This window comes from Platichthys flesus, chromosome 20 (genome assembly GCF_949316205.1).
Source record: "Platichthys flesus chromosome 20, fPlaFle2.1, whole genome shotgun sequence".
NCBI lineage: Eukaryota > Metazoa > Chordata > Actinopteri > Pleuronectiformes > Pleuronectidae > Platichthys > Platichthys flesus.
Genome location: NC_084964.1, coordinates 5,272,807 through 5,296,922, shown reverse-complemented (window position 1 = coordinate 5,296,922; position 24,116 = coordinate 5,272,807). Strand labels below are relative to the sequence as shown.

The 24,116-nt window shown below is 40.9% G+C and overlaps 1 protein-coding gene across 1 annotated transcript in view; it reads left to right on the top strand.

Moving 5' to 3' along the window:
* LOC133976046 (putative uncharacterized protein MYH16) overlaps window positions 1-24,116 on the top strand; it is a 51,292-nt gene that overhangs the window by 13,375 nt on the left and 13,801 nt on the right. Inside the window, exons 3-8 of the mRNA XM_062414130.1 lie at window positions 6,682-6,909; window positions 8,650-8,754; window positions 10,771-10,857; window positions 12,117-12,262; window positions 14,364-14,454; window positions 23,097-23,153. Coding sequence (XP_062270114.1) covers window positions 6,682-6,909; window positions 8,650-8,754; window positions 10,771-10,857; window positions 12,117-12,262; window positions 14,364-14,454; window positions 23,097-23,153 — 714 coding nt within the window. The remainder of the gene's footprint in view (window positions 1-6,681; window positions 6,910-8,649; window positions 8,755-10,770; window positions 10,858-12,116; window positions 12,263-14,363; window positions 14,455-23,096; window positions 23,154-24,116) is intronic.

The window sequence follows — 24,116 nt, the reverse complement described above, 5'->3', positions numbered from 1 at the left end:
CCATGAGAAAGAGAGAGGCAATATCATTTATAAACTTTCGATCTTCTTCACAAAGACATGAATGGTTCTATCCAGTTGTTCACATAAAAAGTTGCACAAATATTTATGTAGCCATGAAAGAATAGCTAGAGTTCAAATCCAGAGAACTTTCTCATCTCTGCACAGCTGGCCAATCATGTCATGAAATGGGTGTGAATGTCCAGTTTTCCATTTTCGAGAAAGGTATAGTTGTCAGATACTCGCCCTTCCTACAATGTCAGCAAGGTGTGCGGTTAGTGGGTTTCAGAAGCCTGACAAGCACTTTGAGAGTTGGGCAGTTAGCACGCTTGAACATGCATGTATCCATGTTAATTGTTCTGCAAGACCATGCATTTAGCTAAATGCTAATAAAACATTTTTATCACAGTGACTTTGCTAATCTGTTTAGGATTAGCAGGTAGACAGTTTATCATGTTCACCATCTTAGTTTAGTGTGATTGCATGCTCACATTTATGCAGATATTTATTTGAGACAATAAAACATGTACTTGGTGGCAGGGCAACAGTAAATGAAGATTCTGAGTATAAGGAATATTTGCACCTAATTTAATGGAAATCTACTTAATAGTTTACACATTTCACAAAAAAAACGTCAACCTCATGGTGCTACCGTAGGCTTCATCTATTGTCATTACAACAAATATCACAATCCACAGCTACAAAATGCCACCAAGAGAAAACTCAGAGGATCAGAGGAGACGACCCGACTGTACCACTGTCTTTGTGATCAACTATGAACATTCAGAGGGGCAGAATGCAAACACCAATAAAAAAAAGACATTAATGAGGAATTTAAGGATTACCACTACAAGAAAAAGGGTGAAAATAAACAATTTAATTTGCTTCTATACTGTTGTTCCAAGCTTTTTGGGGTACAAATGGAGAAAGGTCCACTGTTTACCCCCTAATTACTGTTAATATGAAATAAATGTGGAGCGTTACTGCAGAGCTATCCAGATGCCCAAGTTCTGCAAGTGGAAAAACTTTCGGTCTGGACTGGATTTCAATTTTCTGGAGCCCAAGGCAAACTGTGGTTCACAAGACTGGTAGGGAGATATGAATGAGCACGGGGAGGGGGGGATGCCAGGGAAGAGAGGACTGACTTGATGTTCAAAGGCAAATGAATGCTAGTAAAAATTGTTGAGTAGAGATGAACTTTGAGGTTAAAAGTCTGGGCCAACAAAGAGACACTTAGACTGCATGGGTAATGAGACGCCACTGAGGTTAGAACTCCAAAATGTTCATATCCTCTCCTGCTGAGTGCTTTAAACTTGGATGTTTCCTCTGTTATTACATTTTTTGTTGAGATCAGGCATATTTGCATATCTTGCTGTAGCATGATTCTATGAACAGTCTGCCTGTCTCAATAACTACCAAATGGATTGGTAGCTAATTCTGAACAGATATTTATGGCTCCTAGACAATATATCCTTTTTTATCTAATGCCACTAAGAGGTCGACCTGTTTGTTCCCTGTCAAGGAGTGGAGGTATGAGCTCTACTGAGTCTCATTCGAGTTTTAAGTTTTTAACAACTTTGGATGCTTTCAAATTAGAATGGATTAAAATCTTCATTTGATCACAGAGCCACGATCATTGTGGTATATGCTTTTTCGTTTGTGTTTGTGTGTGAGTGTGTGTGTGTGTTTTTTACAAGACTCCAAGATAGATATCTTGGGTTAAAAGCATCCGGCAGCTGAACCCACAACCTCCTCTTGCCTCTGGTGTTATCAGTCATCTTCCTTTTGGAATGCCAACAGGCAGCTGGTAATTTAATGCGAGGCTTTCTACCTTTATGGAGGCCCTGTCCTGGATCACGACACTCTCAGAATATGGGTTTCATTTAGCACGAAGGACTGGAACATGGGCAAAGATCATCTAAGCGCCTTCCTGTAATGCTTTGATCTACAGTAACCATGCCCTTATGTTACCTTCTGACTCCGGAATCAGGATCAACTGCAGGTCAGATCTCTTAATGTATGAATGAACAAGACTAAAAGGAGTTGCCTCCTCTTTATACGGTTTCTTGCTTCCGAGACTTAAGCGTTTGTAATGATGGAAACCTGGTGGAATTTGATTTAGTTGTGTGTATCTGATTCAATTGCAGTCTTGTCAGATATGAGTGTTGGTGTTGGACATGTGTGGTGTCTGGAGAAGCAGTCTGGGTGAGCTCAGTGTCTCTCCAGCACAAGTGGGAGTCACAGAAAGAGATCTCTCTGTGCTGCCTTTCTGCACAAGAACCCAGACCACATTGTCAAAATAAAACAATTTGAATTCTCAGAAATCCTGTATTTTGATGGGTTTTTTCGGTTGCTGGACGTCATCCACGCCTCAGTGGCATTGGCAGAGCGCTTATCCTTGCTCATATGAGCATGTCCACATTGGGGCCATTTGAGATTCAGTGTTATTCTAGCTTCATGTGATTTAGAAAGGTTATATTTCTACAAACCCTGGTGACAATCCCTACAGCTGTAGAGTGAATATGCTGGAATTTTTGTTGGTGCTAATCTCTTGAGTAATTTTATACAAATGTTGATGTAGTTTTAAATTTTTACATCAATGCTGATGTATGTGCTCTTGCAAATCTTTGCGACTAATCTGCACATTCTATACACATTAAAAATTAAAGTGCATACATCTTAAAGCTGTAGAATTTTTTTAAGTACACATACATGTACATGGGGAGTAACTGGAGTAGAAATGCATGGCCCTCAGTGGAGCCATTTATCTAACTGTTTTTTTCTCATTCCAATAGTTCATATGGTCATTTATGGCATTTATTTCCCACTTGTTTCCTACAGCACATAATTCACAGTCCTTTTTTTATCTAAACAATCCTACAGCTCTTTAAATTCTGTATACCGTAAATATACAGTTGGACAAAAAAAGAATAAGTAGAGGCTCACTTATTTGTTTTTTTCTGGAATTTACTTCTTTGTTTGCACTTTTCCTTTTTTTATTTTATGAATGTTAGACAATTCTACCTGAAAACTGCTATTTTAAAAGCTGTTTTTGTAACTATTGTCTGTTTTTCTTAATAGTTGTAGCTAAACCATTTCTCCTGGGAAAACTAAACCCTTTGTGGGTCTCGGTGGCTTCATTCAAGAAAACATCCACACATGAGTCTAAAGCACAATATGCCTCGTTGTTCCTGCTAAGATGAATGCCATGGCATTGTGGGGGACCATGTGGCCGTGGGCGCACAAGACATTTATGTCAATTACAATGTAGACTGTGACGAGAAAAGGCATTTTTGACTCTGGAATAGTGCCCTTGTTTTCTTGTCCTTCTGCGGTGTGGCTGTGATAGTACAGCTGAGAGCTACATTTCTGCGGCAGAATGATACAGCGTTAAAGGATTTTCTCCTCAACTGACATACTACACCAACCGCCATCCCTGTGGGACACCTTTAGACCCCTTCGAAACTCTGAGGAGGCACCTGTTTCTGTGGGAGGAGACTGGTTTGGGAAGAGAAGACTGTAGAGCTATTCGTTGTGGTGAAACCCGGTCCAAGAGGGGATTGAGCAGTGGCTACCTGCATAGGAGTATTGGTAGCAGCTGCAGGCTGTGGACCAGCTGGAAGCATGTACGCAGGAATGTTTCGATTTCAGTAGCGTATACTAGCTCTCCCTAAATATAAGGAGATGAGTGGTTGATTGAGAAGGTGCAGAGAGAGAGAGAGAGAGAGAGAGAGAGACGGACGAAAGCAAAATAGCTTAGAGAAAGACAAGGCTTGTTGGATAAGATAGTGAGGAAGACACAGAAAAGGTAAGCAGCTCTCCAAGTGTGTAGAGAGAGAGAGAGAGAGAGAGAGAGAGAGAGAGGATCTGTAATCCACCTGGGAGAAGCAGAACAGCTGTACACCAAGTGAAGGAAGAGAAAAGACGTGGTTAAGCCTCTTTGAAGAAGTACAGAAACACTTTAAGAACAGACGGGCAAGTTGCTACATTGCTAGACAGGTGAAGTCCTCACAGTAACAGTTTATAGACTCGGGGAAGCATAGTCAAGAGGATGTCCGTGAGGCAGCAGCGTCAGCGTCGCCACTCCCTGTCTGATGACTCTGAGGAGACCAATGGGAACCATGCAGATCCTGGACCAGAACCAGAACCTGAAGAATTGGACTGGGATGGCTATAGCACATCACTGGAGCACCGGTTAGCAGCTGTGGGTAACTCTTGCTGCCAAAAGTTTGATTGTGACTGCAATGTGACTAATGTAAACCTACAGAGGTTAGCTATTCTGGTTTTTGGATCAAACCCCAAAAATTTCAATGTATCAAATATTTAGCATTTACTCTCTCACCTGGCTCATGTATTAGCGTATTAGCTTTCATATTTCCTGAAATTTTTTCAAATTTCATACAGCATATTACTATTGAAAAATACTAATTTATCAAGAGCAAAATTAATTAGTCGAGTTATGTCAAAGGTGCTGTTAAACAACACCAAGCAACGACACTAAAGTGTGGATACCTGACCCAAGCCCATCAGGATAAGGCAGACACAAACCTAAATTTTGAAACGATATTCCGGTTATGTAACTAACATTTGTACAAATATGACACATGCTGGTTTAACAAAATATGCTTTGGATTGGTTTATTGATATTAACAGCCCCATCCTCACAGTGATCGATATTAACAAAAAAGCTACTTCCTGAATACGGGCCTATGAGCGGCTAACATTAGCAAGTCAGCTAAGAAGACCCAACATTTAGATAAGACCACTACGTACAGGGATTCACGTACTGTACATCACATAGGCTGTTCTCATTTCATAGTTTACTCATTGCCTCCCCATCCAAACTCTTGTAGCTAAGTCATTAAGTGGGACGTTTGTCTCAGCCCAAAGAGACTAAACTTATACAACACTATAAACTTGAGCCTGATAGCAGAGCAATTTGTGGTCAAGACATCAGACGACTTTCCGGTACTATGCCTTATTCCGACAGAAAATTAACAGGCTGCTGGTGATGGCTAGTTTTTTGAATGGTAAATGGTAAATATTCTGTATTTACATAAAGCTTTTCTAGTCTTGATGACCACTGAAAGCGCTTTACCGTACAGTATTGCCATTCACCCATTCACTCAAACTTTCATACAGTGCATTTGATGGAAGCACTTTTTTATATGAGGTGTTCAGTATCTTGCTCAAGGACACTTCGGCATGCAGATGGGGAGGACTGGGATTAGGCTGCCGACCTTCTGGTTGGAGGACGGCCGATCTACCCCTCAGCCACAGCGGAAGCCCTATGCTTGCTTGCTAACTCTAGCATACCAGAAGAAAAGAAAGGTTTGCTAACCACAGGAAACATTGAAAAGGAGGATTGTCATGGTTGACAGTCAAATGTAAACACGGCAAATGCAGCGACTGCTTACTGGCCACGATGGTGTTGATTACTATTTGTCATGAAAAAGCAGCCTGTGGTGTCAAAAATAGCTTTTTGATACTTACTCAAAATAAAGTAAAATGGCAGAAAATTTTTTACTTGGCTTAAAGTTTTGGGGCTCCAGCTCCATAGGCCCTCATTTAATGTGTGTGTAAATGTGAGTGCATGTGCGAGAGAGACACTTCAGCGTATCTCTATGTACTGATGTGTATATTTGTGTGGACAAGGTACTTATCCTCTGTGTGCTGGGATTGATCTACAACCTGTTCAGTCGTCATCATGGTCAAATGCTAAAGGTGCAAACAGTTTAGCACAAGGGAGAAAATAATGTGAATTTCAGAAAGGCAGGGAGCAAACTCAAAGCAGGCTTTGACTTTTTATGGAAATAAATGGAGATGGAAATGTGGTCGCCTGATCATGTCACAAAAGCCCAGATATTTGGGTATGCTATTAGCTCGTTCCGAATGCCTTGCCCATGATGACTGGTCCATAAGAAAGTAACAGTAACCAGAGCAGGCGCTCACAGTAAGGTCTTTTCACTCCTCTTATGGATGGCTGTTGACTGCGTGATCTGGTGTTTGGTAGAACTTGCTTATCTGGTCAGTACTCTACGTCACTGCGTTGCCTTTTCAGCTCTACTATATTAAGACAAGCGCAAACTAACAAAGGAGGGTTTCTTTTGACTTGGAAGAGGATAAGTTTCATCGTGTGGCATAACGTTCGGTAAGATCCTATTTGAATGAATTAATTCTCTCTTTGTTTGAGCTTCTTTTATTCAGCTAATCCCCTCTTATTATCTTTATTCTCCTTATCTTCCACTAATCTCTCTATTTTTTCTCACCTCATTTGAACTCACTCTTTAAAAATGTTAACTACTTAATATCCAAAACTACAGTGCATGTACAGTTTATTTAAAATAATGTCAAGTTAAAAATGAACAATTATGAAGCGACTGCATAAAGCAAACTCATTTAAATGTCATGTAACATCCTCAGTTTTGAGGTTTAAGTGCTTTAAAATCAAGACAGCAAAAAAGAAGGACTTATATAAGTGCAATGCAGTTACTTCCCAGGTTTATCAGAAGCAATAGAGCTATGTTAAAATACAACAGGTAAAAGAAAAGTCTAATGAGAGTATCTCAGCACAAAATGATTTCCTAGCAATCAAAAAATCAGTTTGAAAGCAAAATTCGAACTGCGTGCAATTCTGTATGCATCAACTGAACTCACTAGAACTCTGTGCTTGTTAATCCAAAGGAGCAGGAGAGCGCTCAGGCGTCCGAGCAGCGCTGTGTCCAACTGGAGAAGGCCCAGTGTGAGCTGGAGCTGCAGCTGTTGGGTCTGTCAGACCGACTGGAAGAGGAAGAGGCCTGCTCAGCCCAGCTGAACCTCCATAGGGACAGGCTGGAGGCCGAGTGCAGCATCCTCAGAAGAGACCTGGATGAACTGGAGAGCGCCCTGGCTGCGACTGAGCAGAGTAAACAGGTAGAACATTATGTTAGCCTTCAGGAACAGATGATGGCTGTTACACACAGACTGACTGTAGGCTCACTTATGCTGCCTTTTTAGGTACAAAAAGAATTACGTCCATTTTAAAAGATGTAACCATCACCGCCTACATGCATCCATGTGTTATGTTGCCATGATTGTTAGACAATAGCCGTGCACAGTCAAGAGTCCCTGACCACAACAAACATGGCGATAGTGGACCGTGGTTGGTATAATGCTTCTCTTAAGAAGAAGGAAAAAGCAACTGCTTTTACCATTGCACAGCGAACTAACATTATATAGGCTCCTATAGTTTTTGCTGAAAAAGTTCTGCCATTGTAGCAATGTCTTATGGTTGTGCCCCCCAATATTTCCAGTGGTACTATCTTTAGGTTTTCAGAAGCCTGTGTGACCAGGCCCTGCAAGTAAAATAGGACTATACTTAAAATTTGTTTGATAAATTTAGAAATGTCAAAGAACTGGCAACACCACCTAAAAATGAAAAAAAGAAACTCTTGATCTTGAGGTACTGAAATTGTTAATTTCCTGAGCAATGTTTTACATTTGTGTTCTCTAGCATTAGAATTAAGTTTAAATATGCCTTGATTTCCTGTGTTCAAACTAAAAGCCTCTTAGATTCCCTCCGCTCTGAGCAGTTTAACCGCTGTGCACTGATAGAGAGAAGAGGGATGACGGACAAATGAGTTGTCGCTGCCATTCACAGACAGAATTATTGTCAAGTGGTAAACACATTAAATATGTGATGATGAAGCACTGTGTCCTTAGCGCAGACACTAACAAGCAGAGGCTGTTTTGAAATCTCCATTACAGCCCCTCACCAAACCCCCTTTATCTGTCCCACTGAGGGTTATTAAAGGATTAAGATGCTATCTCAGTTCAGGAATGTCCCAAGAATGCACTGTACTCTCCACAGCGCATGTGAAGATGGAAGAACTGGCAGAAGGTGTTGTTGATTTAGCCTCTGCGAATGAACACTTATTCATTTGTTCTGGGTCACAGAGTTGAGACCTTGATCCGCTGGTTATATGACGGTTCTCTTGGCTAATTGGTCGCTCACGTGGTGAAGGCACTGTAACAGGGAGGTGTAAGAGGCACAGTACATGCAACAAGACTAGACCTGTTTGATAGCAGAGTTGACACTAGGCTTTGAAAAAAAGAAGAAGAAATGACGTGACCCTGTCTAACGTTTGTGGGATGCTGTCATAATAGTTATTAGCACCTGGCAATGATGTCTTTCATCCAAAAGGGGCAACATTTTTGAAGTGGATTCACTCATCTGTTCAATCTGAAATGTATTGTAAGACATATTTGTGGCCCTTTTTGAAGAATAGGCGTACTAAGCACCCATCGCCCAGTCTGCTGACATTTTCATTTGCAATCCAGAGCTCTAAACTGTCACATATGTCTCATTAGGCTTTTTCAATAGCAGCCAGAGAATATAAGGCAATGATTTACATAATACGTTTCTTAAATTGTTTTTGTCATGAAACGAGACACTTGTTTTACAGCGTGGCTGAAAAGTCAGAGCCTGCAGATTGAGGCTGCTTTATTCACATGCTATCATGGCTGCATGCCAGAGAGGAATGCATTCATAACAGAGAGAAGTGGCTCAGCAGAGCTATTAGGAAGAAATCTAACATGTGCTGATGATGAATGTAATGGTATACGTTTGGTGATTCATATTATGTAATATCTACTCTATCTTTCTGTTGGTAGTCATCAGACAGTGAGCTGAGGAGGCTGTCAGAGCAGCTTGTTCAGAAGGACGAGGCGGTGCAGAGGCTTCAGAAGGAGAAAGAACATCTGGTGGAGCTCAGCCAGGTGAGCGTGGTGAAGCATCAGGGTGAAATGTAATGGGCCATTCCATTCATTTAAGACTATGCTTCCATGAAGTTGGGGGACTTTGGATAGACTGCTGAAAAATGTTTAATAAATTAAGCATTAGACATTAAAAAAACACAAATTAGTCTCCAAACCCTGATGACATCACAAGGGATATTTAAGGTTTTTTTTTGCAGTAAAGCTCACAGCAAGTCCCACTTCCTCCATGTTAGTGGATGGGACAAAAAGTTAGAATACAATGAAATAATGTAACTTCAAGTGCTCATTTTTTAGGTAACTCTGGTTTTAGGTTGCTATTTGATGCTATAAAACAAGTGAAATGTGATTGGCAGCTGAGACTGAGTCAAGACTGGTCAAGCTCTTGTATTGGCTGGACTTCGATAGCATGGCTAAATCCCAAATAGCTTCATGCAGACTCTGGCTTTAAATGCGCCTGATGTCAGCCTTCACCCTTCACAAGGGTTAGTTTCTCAGACTTACTGAAGTCCTTCAGAGCCAGAGGTGAAAGGCTCACTTTGGGCTGGACAGTGATGTTAATGGTGCCTTTTGAGTTTCTTTTAAACAACCAAAGTTATGTTTACATTAAAATGTTACTCACCAAATGCACTTTGTGTATCCTTAGTAATAACATAAGAACATACTAATATAAATGTACTACCATGCATAGTGAGATAGTATACTATGTATACTATGTATTTCTATACAGAGTAAAATAATATACTTGTAGTATAGGTCAGGAATATGTCATAAACCCTGCCAAGTGCATGTTAACAAATGGAAAATATGCCAAACATTTTCTTCCCCAAAGATGGTTCACTTCTTGCAGAACCTCATTCATCAGGGTTCATCACATTAAAAAGAAGACAGTGACTCATCGTTTACTTATTTGCCTTTTCCGGAGCTTTCAGCTGCCTCCTCTCAGCAGGCAGATTTCACACATGTGCCGCACAGGTTCAGAAAACATGGGAATATTTCATGTGACATCACTTAAGTATGTATAGTAAGTTCCAGGTAGATATCCAGAAATACATTTTACAGGCTACAGCTTAAAAAACTGTGATGAAGACCATGACCGGCAGCTGAAAGTTCTAGAAAAGGATAAAGCGTACCTGGAGTTTGTTTTGTTTATTTATTTTGTTTGTTTGTTTGTCAAACTAGTGTTTACACAATCAAGAATCAATCATGGCCATTCACTTTAATGAAAACCCAAAGTCACCTACAACAAAGATTGAAGGCCTGGTTTAAACTGTGTAAATCATTTAGACAGCATGTTTGGCTTATTTTGTGATTGTTCGTAAAGCCTTGTCTTATTTGTCAGTGCATGGATACCTCACTTACTGTTTGACTGAGAGTGAAACCTACTTTGAGGAAAACACAACCATACGGCCCTGAAGACCTTCCAAAAGTCGCTTGTGATAAATCTGCTCCCTGTAACTGTACAGCACTCGACTTTCAAAAGCCGGCAGATGCTCTGAAATCTATAGGAATCGTAACCTTTAACAACCTCATGATGCTCTGTGGCTGCTACAAGAGGCTGTGTTCACTAATCTCTCCCAGATGCTTTGATCAACAGTAGCCGATCTGCTTCATTGTGTAATCTGCAGGAGCAATTTAGCATCGGCCCTCATTTTTCTCCCTTTGTTTGTTGACCATGTCTTAAGGATTGAACCAAGAACAAAAAGAGGAACTTGTGAACAAAACACATGATGTGGATCGCCCTGGCATCATTGGGGCTCTTGCAGCTGGTTCAGTGATTTTTTGGCAGTCACTGACGTTGGTGTTCCGATGCTTTTGTTCCCCCTTGATGGAGAGATGGAGAGAAACTCTCTGATCCGTCAGATCAGACTGGAGATGACTTCTGACATTTTTCTCTGCAACCAAACCACCTCTATCTTTCCAAGCGCCAATGTGGCAGACAGATGGATGTGATGCAGGATCAGTGATTGAGGGACACATGTGCAGCCCAGGCTCATGCATCTTGTTTCACCCCCACAGCAGGCCATCGAGGACCTACAGAGCGAAGAGGAGAAGGTGAACTTCCTGACCAAAGAGAGAACCAAGCTCCAGATGCAAGCTGAGAATGTAAGAACATATTTTGCACTTGTATTGGTTGGCAATGCAGTATACTACAATATTTCTTCAGAATATTTCATTCTTTTGGTATTTGTGAATCATTGAATTTACATTTTCAAAACTACATTTTCATTTCCCGATATATACATCTCCTATCACATGACCCTTCTGCTGGAGTAAATAAATCAGCATTAGTTAAAACTACCAGCAGTAAAGGCAACATGGATAACGAGTTTTAACCCTATCTGTCAGTAACAGTTGCACTTCATGGACAAGCAAAGAAATCCCCACTTTTACAAAGACATGAACCGTGTTGTGGACCTTTATATTTTCTGCAAACAATTTAAAAGTAGTCGATCTGCCTCCTGTTGACAGCAGCAAGCGCCCTGTATATATTTATAAAAAAAGATTGGCAAGGATTTTAAAGATGTTGTTATCAAACCCTTGTGACAAAGACATTTTATCGAGACTTGATATTTTACAGTTTTCTCCGTAACAGTTATGATAAATAATTAAAAGAAAACAAAAAATTCATCCAACTATTTGGAACTTGCGCGTAATATTTTTTTTTGTCTGTGAAAGACTCAGATCAGATGGTGTATTTCAGCCAACCAATACACCATCGGTAGCTTTGAAGTGGATAGAACCATACAGCTGGATAATTGCTGATGAATCTCTGACTTACCCAATTCGTACTTCATGAAAAGTGACTGTATGAATAGTTTAACTTTATACTGTAGAAAACAGCACAGTTGTGATTCACAGCAAAGCTACAAGGATACATTTAGCAGCAGATAAAACTAAAACTTCTTCATGAAAATGTAACTGTTTAAACGTCACATCATATCAGAGGCAGAGTATTTCTTATTAGAGATCACGCTGAGATCATATTGCTCTAACATGTGCATCCTACAAAAACACATGCTGCAGTAATATTGTTATAAACCAACTATTAAACAGTGATATGAGGAATGGAAACTTATGTTATTATTCCACTTAATTGTTACCCTGTTAGCCAATAGGCCTTGGCAAGTGTGGGGAGACATTCAATACATGTAATTTTATGCATAAAATGGTCAAATGTAATAAATGGTCGGAATAAAATATATTGATTATTGGCACAAAATATTCAAACTACTGGAAATTATAGTTTCAAGCTATTAGTACCCATTTTAGTCCTCCAAACCTCAATCCGTTTGAACTGTACTTTCTGCACTTGCAAGACATTATGCTCATAGATCCCCCCTCCTGTCATTGCCTGTGTTAAGTTGGAGTATCAGCTGGAGCAGGAGCACCATCAGCTCGGTGAGCTGGAGAAGAGCAGGAGAAAGCTGGAGGGTGACAGCCGGTCCACTCAGGATAGTCTGGGAGAGATGGAGAAGATGAGGAGCGCCCTGGATGACCTCATCAAAAGGTCAGTCAAATATAGATATAGAGTATGGAAAAATGGAGAATACCTCTCAATGCTGGGCAACAAAATAGTAGAATGTCCCACTCAGCCAAACTAGTCGCTGGGCCGACACAGCAAATATTTGTTTTGAAGCTTACATTTAATTTTGGTGTTGGTCAAAGCGAAGTCTCTTTCTAACCACGCTTGCAAAGTGGTAGTAGGAATGGAAAAGTTTGTGTGAGTCAGTTCACTGCTTCTGATTATACTTATGGAATTCTCTCTACCTTGTGAAGTGGTAAATGAAAAGATGGTTAAACCCAATCCTCCAGTGAGTGATCCTACAGCAGCAACACAGTTATAAACCTTAGAAAATGGAAATGTACGTTTAAAGTATATTCACGTCTGATATAGACATCTGTACACATGTTATAGACATCTATACACATGTGTTGCTGTCGATCGATGCACATGACATCTGGTCATGTCCACAGCTGTCTATGGATTGATCTTAGCTATTAAGCCCAGGAAGACAAACTGGCCTCAAAAACGTATTGATATTCTGACATGATGCTGCTGCCCCAAGGCGCTCCAGGGCCAGTCCCCCCCATCCCCACTACAATCCCGACATGTTGCTATCTGCCCTCAGTAATAAGAGAGCAAATTGGTTCATTCACTATACTTTGCCTTGCAGCAACCAACTGTCAGAGAGCACAGCTGAGGCACATGGGAATTAGTTTTGCAGGCATTTGGTTATAAATCAAAGTAAGTACAGATAAATAGAAAATTGAGCCGATGATGGAGCTAAATGAAAAGTTGAGGGATTTTCAAAAGTGATGATCATGAATGTGCAAATCAGCCTTCAGGTCAGTTATCAGAGAACACACCCGGACATATTTATTCTTGTTTTCACTGACGTTGCTAAGGTGCCATTTTCCAAACAGTCTGTTTTGGGTGAGAATCTGTCACTCAGCCAACTCAGCTTTATTGCTTCATTTTCACTGAAGATTAATTGACATGATTCTTTGATTAAAACTGTTGTCATATCAGTTAAATGAACAGTTCTTAGCCAATGCGTTAAACATTGCATGGTTATTAATAGCCATTAATATTTGTCATTTATACTCTGAATAACCACTTGCCAGATGATGCACCAGCACCGTGGCTCTTTCTGTAACAGTCCTGTCTCATATATAACCTGTATTGACACCTTTGTCTGAAATGCGAAGGGCTGCAACACAGATCAAGTCATTAATTGTCAGATTATGTTAGGCAGATGGACCCAGGATGCAGAGTTTAAACAAAAGGTGTCCTTTTCATTGGAAAATATCTTTAACAGAAAAATAAATAACAAATTTTAAAAGTTAAATTTCAAAAGTTAAAACTGAAAAAAGCAGGGAAAAACTCCAGAAGTTTACAGAGAGCAGAAGAAGCAGGGGACGCGAGCACAGGAGATGAAGTACAACAACAGGAGAGCACAGAGGCTTATATACACACAGGGAAGGCCGGGGTAATCAAACACAGGTGGAACACATGAGGACTGGTGCAGACAATCACGAAGACAGGAAGTGAAGAAAGAAAACACACCAGGAGCAGGGCCTACAAAATAAAACAGAACACTGAGACACAGTAACAACAACAAATACAAACATAAACACTATTAAAAGAGGCGGAAAACACTGACAAATACAAAACCTTTAATCAAAACATTAATGCTGAATGTGAAGGTCTGACAAGTGCCACAATTTATATTCTAGATGCAGTTTTTCCACATTAATCTCATCACAGGCTCTAAAAAGCCAAAGGAAAGAGGAGGACAAGTGTATATGTGGAACATATTGTAAATTCTCTGTGTACAACTGTATTTTGAGGTGTCTTCACTCATGTCAATTTTTTTGCTGTAGAGTATTTTAATTGGACAACACATCTTAAGTCAAGGTCACTATTCCACCTTTCTCCTTAATATTCAAGCCCATCTCATGGTTTCAGCAAACTGGGCAATATAAATATTATATAAATATGTAAAATTAAATGTTTTTTGTTGTTTTAGTTACATTTCAAGCCTTGATCTGACCTGGTTCCAGTGAATGATTTTGATTGTGTTTATGATCTCCCTTTCCCCCTGAAGGAAGGATCTGGAGCTCTGCAGTACCAGCTCCAAACTGGAAGCGGAGGAGACCCTCAACACGGGACTGCAGAGAAAGAGCAAAGAGCAACAGGTCAGTTTAGTATTGGTCTAGTGTTTGTGATGGTGCTTGGTGCTTGGCTGTGGATTTCCAGAAGTCAAGCCTTCAAGATGCACAACACAGACAATATGGTGTCAAGGATTGTAAGGAGGCGTGTGAATTTTGCTGAGGAGGCCAGACCAGGTCAAGACTCAATCTGGAGTCATGTTCTGAGGCTTCAGTTGGTGCAGATGGATCCATTCAAAGTCAAGGTTCAAATCGAATGCTCTCATTATATGTTTCCTCATTACAAAAAACAGGAAAACGGCATTAAGGGGCCCTATGATGCTTTTTTCTTATTTGTCATTATTAAATCATTGTTTTTACCCACTGGGTTTTCATCTCGATTGTGTTTGAAACACTGAATCCACTGTTATGTTATACAATAAGCAGGTAGTGGGCATGTGTGGCAGTTCACGATGCCACGGAGCTCTCACCACAGCAGTCAGAGACAAACCACTGAGGCAAGGAAAAGAAGGTTTCAGTGAAAGGACAAACTGAAGGTCTGCATTACAGGCAGTTTGACATAAGTAAGGACTTTTTTTCCAATGGGAATCATGCAAACCTTCTGTAGTGATGTTTCAAAATAAAAATACAGAGGTGAATATAATATGAACAGGTCCCGTTATGCATTTAATGCAAAGTCAGTCTATAGCTGTTTTCAGTTATTAACTGAAAAATGTGTTGAAAATGTCCACAAAGTTAGGTCTGGACATTCTTGGGTCCCTATCACCAAAAGCTCTTGAATCTCTTTTTCCAAGTTCCAATCTTCTTCAGCGTCTTCTACATGTCTACATGCTCCTGAGATGTTTGTATTCACTTGTTAGAAACATCAGCATCATCGCGGTGAATACTCAGACCTTTGCATTGACACATACTGCAATTCTACAGAGAATTTCAGGAGAATATCCTGCAGAGTTCAGTGCAGCTTTAGTAGTTTAACAGTTTGCTTTCAGTTCCTCCACACTGTTAATGGAATAAATCCAAACTTAAATACATTTTTTTGGGAAGCCTGAGCCAATATTGCTTGTTTGAGTTAAAGAAACAACCAATGGTCTGTCTAACCAGAAGTTTCAGATGAATTCCACTTTTTTAACTGAAAATCATGCCGTACAAGCTGGAGATAAGAAGAATCAGTACCTAAATGTTTGTGTCCCAGAGTCACTATTAGTCTAAGTCTACTGTTGCTGCAATGCACAACTGCATGTAGAGGATACATGAAGACTCTCTTTTTGCTTGATAGTCATCTGCCAGGCAGCAGGGCTGGTATGTGCCTTCCATCTGCAGCCTGTAATTTGAGATGATGTGATGACATTTTTCAAAGAGCTGCAAAATTACACGTCTCATCCAATATAAGCTAGTTCCTTGATAAAATCTAGCTCAACCTGCAGCTGGATTTCAATAATAATGTAAGTTCATAAAGGTCAGTGATGGTAGAAAGCTCCAAGAAAGTTCACCAGGAAAAGCGTTTTCCTTTGACCAGAAATATTTGAATAATATTCGACTGAGATGAAAACCCCTATGGTGACTTGGTAAATGTATGAAAGTCGGTTTCCTAAAAGGACATGCAGGGAGCTGAGCTGTAGCTTCCAGGATACATACCAGTCTTTCAGCAGAGCCGGTGGGTGCTGCTCTGTGATTGGATCACTCACTGCACACCTCCATGCCTGACAGGAGATGGTTAAAACACACCGCCTACATGATAACCATCTCCTGCATCTATACGATGCTGTCACTAGGTGAAGATTGGGTTTCTGATTCCCTCTTTTTTTGAAGACTTCAATATTTCTCTGTTTCAGATTCCTTACATAAGAGTCTCCATGGCAACGGAATAAATGACTTCATGTTTGATCATTTTATTGTTTTGATTATGATATTGACTGATATCCATATCACCACTGCTTTAGCCAGTGTCTACAGATGGCATGATGTCATTGACACTTTCTGGGCATTGTGTATCTGTACCAAAAAACATGTGTTTAGTGGGTCAGTGATCAAGAAGTTGAGATATTAATAGGATATTAATATGACTTTTGACAATGATGAAATTTATCTTTTTAATTTAAGCATTGCAGTTTGTTTGGTATCAACATAAGATGCAAGTTGTTAATGTGTAATGATATAATGCAAGAAAAAAAACTCAGGTGCCACACATGTAGAAGTCAAAGCCGAAGATGTCTGTTCTAGTTACAGATCTTTGTCACAACAGATCAAAATTACATAAAAATTACAGAGCTATTCAGTTTAATACACAAATTATATAATCCACACTCTATCAAGCATTACCTGTGCTATATATATGCCATTCATTTGTTCATGCCATAGAACATATAACAAAGATTTAAGATTAAGATTAAGATATGTTTATTTATACCAAACACATGCACAGACATGCAATGGTAGGTAAATTTAACCTCTGCTTTTGACCCATCTGGTGAAGGACACACAGAGCAGTGAGCACCCATGTACGGCGCTCGGGGAGCAGATGTTGGGGGAGTAAGGTGCCTTGCTCAGGGGCACTAGACAGGGTAGGGAGACTCTTGGATTTTTGGACAGATCAATCCAGGTTCGTCTTTTGTTGTCTCTTCGTGGAGTCGAACCAGAGACGAACCAGAGACCTTCTCTGCCCATAGTCCAAGTTTCTACCACTAGACCACCGCCTCTCCTGATAGACAATCTCCACTTTCTCCCACTGTACAACAAAGTATGCGCAGTGGAGATCATGGAGCTATGCCATGGTATCAAGGTCCTATGAAAAGTCAGTCTCAGCTGTATATCTTGATGTTTCCCAACTTTTAAATAGCATCCCGTAGTTGACTTAAGCCAAACTTACAGCAGATGACAGACGCCATCTCTCCGAGGTATCGAATAAGACCGACCCGCTGCTGCAGGGTAGTTGCCTCTGCTGCTTCGGGATCTGAGCAGGCGCACATTGCATGTTTGGTGGCCCTGCACCGTGCCGTATTGCCCTGCCATATGTCCTTACTCATCCTATGCACAGGTCAGATGTTGGTGGCATCTGTAGAGTGCTGAGGGTTTGCTTTGTGATTGTTTGGTTGGCTCTGGAGTTTATGAAACCCATGCGGATCTCCTAATTGTCCTACATGCCATTGTTCTGTTTTATGTAGTTTTAGTCTTTTCTTTATTCGTGTTACTTGAAGGCTACACAGACATGAAATGCTTGGTATTGTGACATTCCTAAATTAGCATGACTTTTTAGTTGGGTCCAAGACCCATCTGCCAACATGGAAGAGGTGGAGTTTACGACCTATTTGCAGTCAGCCACCAGGGGGAGATCAAGATGATTGGGCTTCACTTTTGAGAGCCGTCATGTCGTTTCTATAGTCCGCGGTCCATATTATCTGCTTGCTTAAAGTTTTTTGAAAGATATATATAATGATATGCTAACTGCTGGCGTTGGAAGTAGCACCAGTTACTACTGTAGGAAGTAAGCTGCATATACAGGCATGCTAATGTTAACTACGGCTATGCTACAGCAAAAACACACTTCGTTCAAACTATCCCTCAGACACTTTTTCTGTGTTTTGGGCATCAGTGACTGTGACTTCTGACCTCTTCTGACTTCTGACCAAACCACTGTGGCCTTAAATGTGGAATAACACAACTGAACCCCAAACTGCAAAATAATGAAGGAAAAAGCCTTTGCAGAAGTGGCCACACAGATTATTAATACGACATTTTTGGTGTCTGCAGTGGAAAACCAACACAGCGGTGAGCACTGTGGTGTTGCACCAATTATGCCAGAAAAAGGCCACAATAACTCTTCTGATTCTAAAAGGCCTTTGTAGCGCATAGTCATTGAATAATTATGATTTGGATAGGGATATTTCTTTGCCCTATATTTGTGTGAGTCGTCTGTTTACTCTGGTGTTTAATGTTTTATCTGCAATGTTCAAACTGAGGCTTTTCCTCGGTATCTTACTCTGCCATCCAGATAGAATCAAGCAAGTCCAAGAGCTTTTATCTGTGTCACCGGTGCATGCTGTAGATAATGTGTTTTGTCTGTGTCAGTCTTTTCGATGGATTTAGAGAGAGTGACATTAGGAGATGGTTATTTCAAAGTTCAGGTGACTGCCGACGCCACTGGGAGCCTGATTTTTCTCCTAGAAGTTTGTCAGGGGAAGAATAAAGAGCGTCTTTGTGGAGTGAAAGGCGATCGGTGTGTCTTCGAGGTTTGACATGTTTTCACATTTACTGTAGCTTTGGCAGTCTCCCTATCTCACAATGAGACTATTATACAGTGTGTGCGTGCATGTATGTGTGTGCGTGTGCAAAGACGCAGGTGGCTGGCTAGTTGACTGGATGGTCACTCATTTCTGTCGCCCACTGTCTCGTCTTGGCGTAAAGGTCACATGAATATATCCATAAGTTTCTGTAGAATCAGACGCTGACACGCATCTCCCTCTTCAGTGTGCTGTGATTCAAAGCAGTTGGCTTGAAGGCAGGGTAATGGGGGGTCACAGTCCTGAGTTCTCACAACAGCCCCATCATTCACCTTAGTGGTTTTATAACACTGTCGTAAAGCAGTTACACCATGTAACAGAGCTGTCAAGGGTTATCACAACCCGATGAGCTGAAGCGCAGTCGTACCCTGCAGTCTGTTTGGTTTACACCAGATGTTTCCCTGGACGTGTTACATCAGATTTTGCCCCAGTGTTATTAACAGTCTAAGCTTCAGGTGATGCCTATCTCCTCATTCCCCTCTGTGCTGTGAATCCATGTAGGCTATCGTGCTCTTATTTGTCTAGATTTAGCAAAATCTCACTTTTTTAAATGACCTTAGTTTGATGCACTCATGAATCTGTAGTTGTGTGAATAAAACATGAATACAAAAATACATAGCTAAAGCTTACAAAATCTCCTCAGGCTGCAGTCATGCAAGAAAAAAAGTTCTTTATATTTTAAGGAGTGGAGACAAGACACCCCACGCTGTCCCCAAATGACCAAGTCTCCTCCCTGTTCACTCTGAACAGCTGAATTCTGCAAGAGCAGCAATGAGCTGAGAGGGATTCGTGGGATTTGGAAACAGAATAGAGCACTGTAGGAGAATCAGGGAGTGTATCTTAATGATGTGTTTCCTGTAGCTGCTTTCATTTTAGAAAATTCGATAATACGATGAAAGGTTAATAATGTGTTAATCTATTCTACATACTAATTCCACAAATGTCTGCATGTCTGGATGCGGAACGCAGTCTTACGAACCATTCATCTTATCAGCTTCACACTTGACATGTGTATTCTTTGTGCACAAGTGCAGTGCCAAGTTGTGTGTAATTTAGACAAACAACATGTCCAATATTATAACAATTTAATACAGAAAACCGGGGTCAGTAGCAGTCAGTGGGGGTGGGGCAGTGTGCCTTCAGTCTATGGACCAAGTTCTTTTTTTCACTCTTGGATAAAGCACAGCAGCAGGAAACCGGGGTGAAAAATCACCATCAGAGCATTTTTATGTTTCTTATTTCACCATGTCTTTGTTTTTTGCCAGAGTTCTGAAATAGCTGTCATTCAATGTGTGAAAAATGACAGCAGTTAAGTTCAAATTCAGTCTCATTTTATGAAAAACCTTTTCTAGTTTTCTAACTTCACTTTGTACCACAGACTGTTTATAAAAAGCTCTGCACACAATGTCCAGTACACAAAAAATGAAAAAGTGACAGTTTATTGTACAACAAGGACTAATTCTGAAGTAGCTCAGGAGTATTAACACAGGACAGAAGAACAGGCAGTTATAGAGCAGGCGCTGCACTAGTATCTGGCAATGCTGTAAACGTACGTCTCCTGTACAATGTGCACCTGTGATGAACAGGAGCAACGTCATCTCTTATATCACTGACGTGAACCTGGGTCGTCAGCTACAGCACGGTGCTTTGACCAGGTCAACAGGAACTTTCATCACCCGTCAATCAAACAACTGCAGCTTCTCCCTGCAGTTTGAAGGCATCAATATAACAGAGCGTGTAGAATCCTGCAGTGGTGCAGGGACCTGAAGTGTGCGAGCATGTTCCGACAGTATGGTGGACTCTTCAGCAGGGGGTGCAGAGGCTGGGCTACTAAAGTGTTTGGCCCCTGTTTCCCTCTCTGACTGACATGGGTTGGGGGGGGGGGGGGGGGTGATCTGACAGGATGTAGCTGCCCACGCTACTGAACATCCCCTCTGATACAACTGAGGCCACATCTGATTGTAATTTATGGACAATTATTATAGTTTTAGTGTGCAGTGGAAAAAGAGAGACTTTAAGCACATACAATTATGGAGATCAAACCCTCCAACCATCCTCAGCAATGACGGGCTAATTTTCTTATTTCCCCACATTGTTCCAACAGTAGAAACATTGATGTGGGATCATTTGGAATAAATTTCATTTTGAAACATTGCACAAAATCAGTGTATAAACTCTCTGCCATAGATAAGTGGTCTGAATTGCGTTTATCCAGGCAGTCTGGCTCAGTCATCTTAACGTTGTTAGTGCACTGTTGTCTACAAGTGTATTAGAGCCACAATATTTATTTTAAGGCTGGTTTGAGGCTGTGGAAAGAATAAATTTAACAAGAAACAGACATGTTAGTTGGGAGCTGTGAGACAGAAAGAGGCTGTGCATGCATGAGGGGGTGTGGACAGTAAAATGCCGAAGGGGATCAACAGTGTGTGTGTGTGTGTGTTTGAGTTTGTGTGTCTGTGTGTGGGACAGTCAGTCAGTCAGTTGGGCTGTTGCTGCCTCACCATGGCTGTTCTCTCTGCAGAGGTGCTGCGCTGGCATGTGAGTTATTATTTTGACTTTTTATGTTTTTATGTCTAAGCTTCACTTTTTTTTAAAGCTGATTCAAAAGGCTGGGGAAAAAAAGTGATAGGCTATGATAAGTCTGAGCCGACCTTTTGGATAATGCTCAAGTGTTTCGGGTTAGCTCCTCTTCATTTAGAATGAATCAAATAATAGCATAAGCTTGGGATAATTTATTACCCATTTGTTTATAATGACTCATACTGTCTGATAGTTTCACGTTGAAGGATCTTTGGATGCCTTGTAGCTGTTGAGTGGCTTTAACCACATCAGTGCGTGGAGGTGATGCTGCTGTGAATGGCCATGGGCTACACGCTGTGTCAGACACACTTCCTGACACCGAGACGTAGATAGAAACCGGAGATAGCGCAGAACATGGTTGAACATGGCAGAACTTGGAAGGATGCAATGTTGGGAAACAGCTTGGCCATAAATCTTTACTGGCAGCACAAGACACAGCGCTGGCTCGACACTATTCCACCAGAAATGTGCTGCTGGTGATTTATTTATGTGAGATTGTGCTGATTGTTTTTAAATGGCTGAGCGGGATCAAATAAAGTCATAGAAGGATCCGTCAGTGCACACAGATGGTGGAGAAGGAATTCAGATCGCGTGCAGAATGAAAAAGATATTCCTTTATATTGTAAGGACCTGCATTTAAAATGTTATTCAATCTTAAAGATCAGCATAAATATCAAGAACACCTGAAATGAACACCACCATAGCTAATGCATCAATATGCAAGTTGCATTGTGTTGTTGAAGTTTGTTTTTGTTGAGATAATTTGAACTATGACTTAAATCTACAACAATGCATCATATTTTAGGAATGCAGTGTGTGTTTTGTATGTCAAATCTTCATCTGTAAAGTTTAACTGTAGTGCATCATTTGAATATGAAAGCCAAGTAAGTCAAGTAAATCCGAACTTTTGATTTATGTAACAATTGTTAATTCATTATTATGACTTAACTTAAAATACCTGATGTATTTCAATGTCTAGTTTAAAGCAGATAATAGTGCATTTATTGGTTATTTGCATACTTGTCAGTAACTTTTGCTCCTAACCTTTTGATTGTGAATGACACAGTTGTAAATGGTATAACATGGTTGTGATAATACAGAATGCTTTTGTTAAATTAAATAGTTTGTTGTACTTGTTATTAGCTTTACATGTACAGCATAGAGTATATAACTTATAATAAAATAAGACATATGGTATCAGGAAGCTGCAGGCTAGAAGACTCAAAGGTAAGATAATCAATCGTAAATACTGATATTACAAATAAAAATGACTTGACTTTACGAAAAATTCTTAAAAGGCCCACAATGAACAAAACCATCTGCCGACTTTGATTTGAATGTATCTTCAGTCCTAAAGACGATGCTTCCATCCAGGACTGTAAAACCGAGAGGACGCCAAGACAAAACCGAAATTCCTCGAATGTTGTGAAAAGGGCAGTGATGCTTGTTGGTCTCACCGACTGGACGCTGCAGACCCAGCCCTGAGTCAGAATACAGATAATGACGGTGGCCGCAGACATTCCTGCTCTAAATTGCCACCTGAGGCAAAAGCCAGAGGCGTTGTTGCCAAATCCCACAGGAAAGCAAGAGTGAACGAGACGGCCTCACCGCACCACACACAAGTGTTGCCCTGAAATAGCAAACAGTCTGCGGAGGTGACGCCCCATTGTCTCTCTGTCCGAATGATATAGTTACTGTGAAAGCAGAGGTTAGCAGCTCAACTTCAGATATCCTGCTCATATTTTAGATTCTAGTGAAAGCAGACTGTTATTGTTTTTTTCACTCAAGTCTGTTTTTTCTCACCTGTTTCAGGCCCGCATTGAGGAGCTGGAGGAGGAGCTGGAGGCAGAGCGCGCCATGAGAGCCAAGGTACGGTACATCGGCACAACTGTAAGGGTCGGAATATACATGCTGTTAATTACATGCACGCAGGATGGTTGCTTTGCGTATCCTCGGAAATTACCGGGTTGTGGACGCGAGATGCAATAACCACGTGTCTTTAGTCTGAGGTCTGTGTTGTTCCCTCTACTGGATTGCTCTAGTAACACACGTGGTACCTGAACAAGTACGTGAACAATAACATTCACAACGCAGCCGGTTGCTTACCTGTGCGGTTGGTTAAACAGCCGTTATATCGTTGGCCCAAGGAATCTCCCCTCTCCCACAATGAAACAACAAGCACATGAGGCTTAAATCTGTCAGTCAGGCTGCAGGCGAGACAAGAGGAGGTCGGCTGTGACCTTCAGGCCCGTGGCGGGGCGTGCAGAGCCGTTTGCTGACAGAAGGGAAACACTGAAAGAGCGAAAAATGCAAGAAAAAAAGATTGCTGATGTGTTGGCAGCCGGTGGGAAACGTGTGTTGGTCACCCCAAACCATCTGCACCTGTGATAATAAACTCAGGGGGGGAGAGACCTTGTGTTTCTGATTAACATACAGGGAAACCCCAGAGGCGTAGAGGGACCCAACATCCTTTTTCTTATTTTTTCCCAAACTTTCTCTTTCCTGTATGCACACACAACACACACACAAACAAACTAGTGAGCACACTAACTAGCCCCTTATGCCTAACCCCCAAACAGCCCAGTTAGGCTCAAAATGGTCCTTGCAAAGATATCTGTACAAGTTAACACAAAGAGTTAGTGAGGACACTATTTGTTATAATACATTCCTCCTGAGATACTTAAACTAGCATGAAACCTTACTATTACAACTAAATGCCTAACCCTATCCCAACCCTAACTAAAAGCATATCTTTGACAGCAATTTTAAAAAGTGAGGTTACTTTAGAAAGTAATTTCCTTACTTTGTTAAAATTTGGTCACTCCGTAGAAA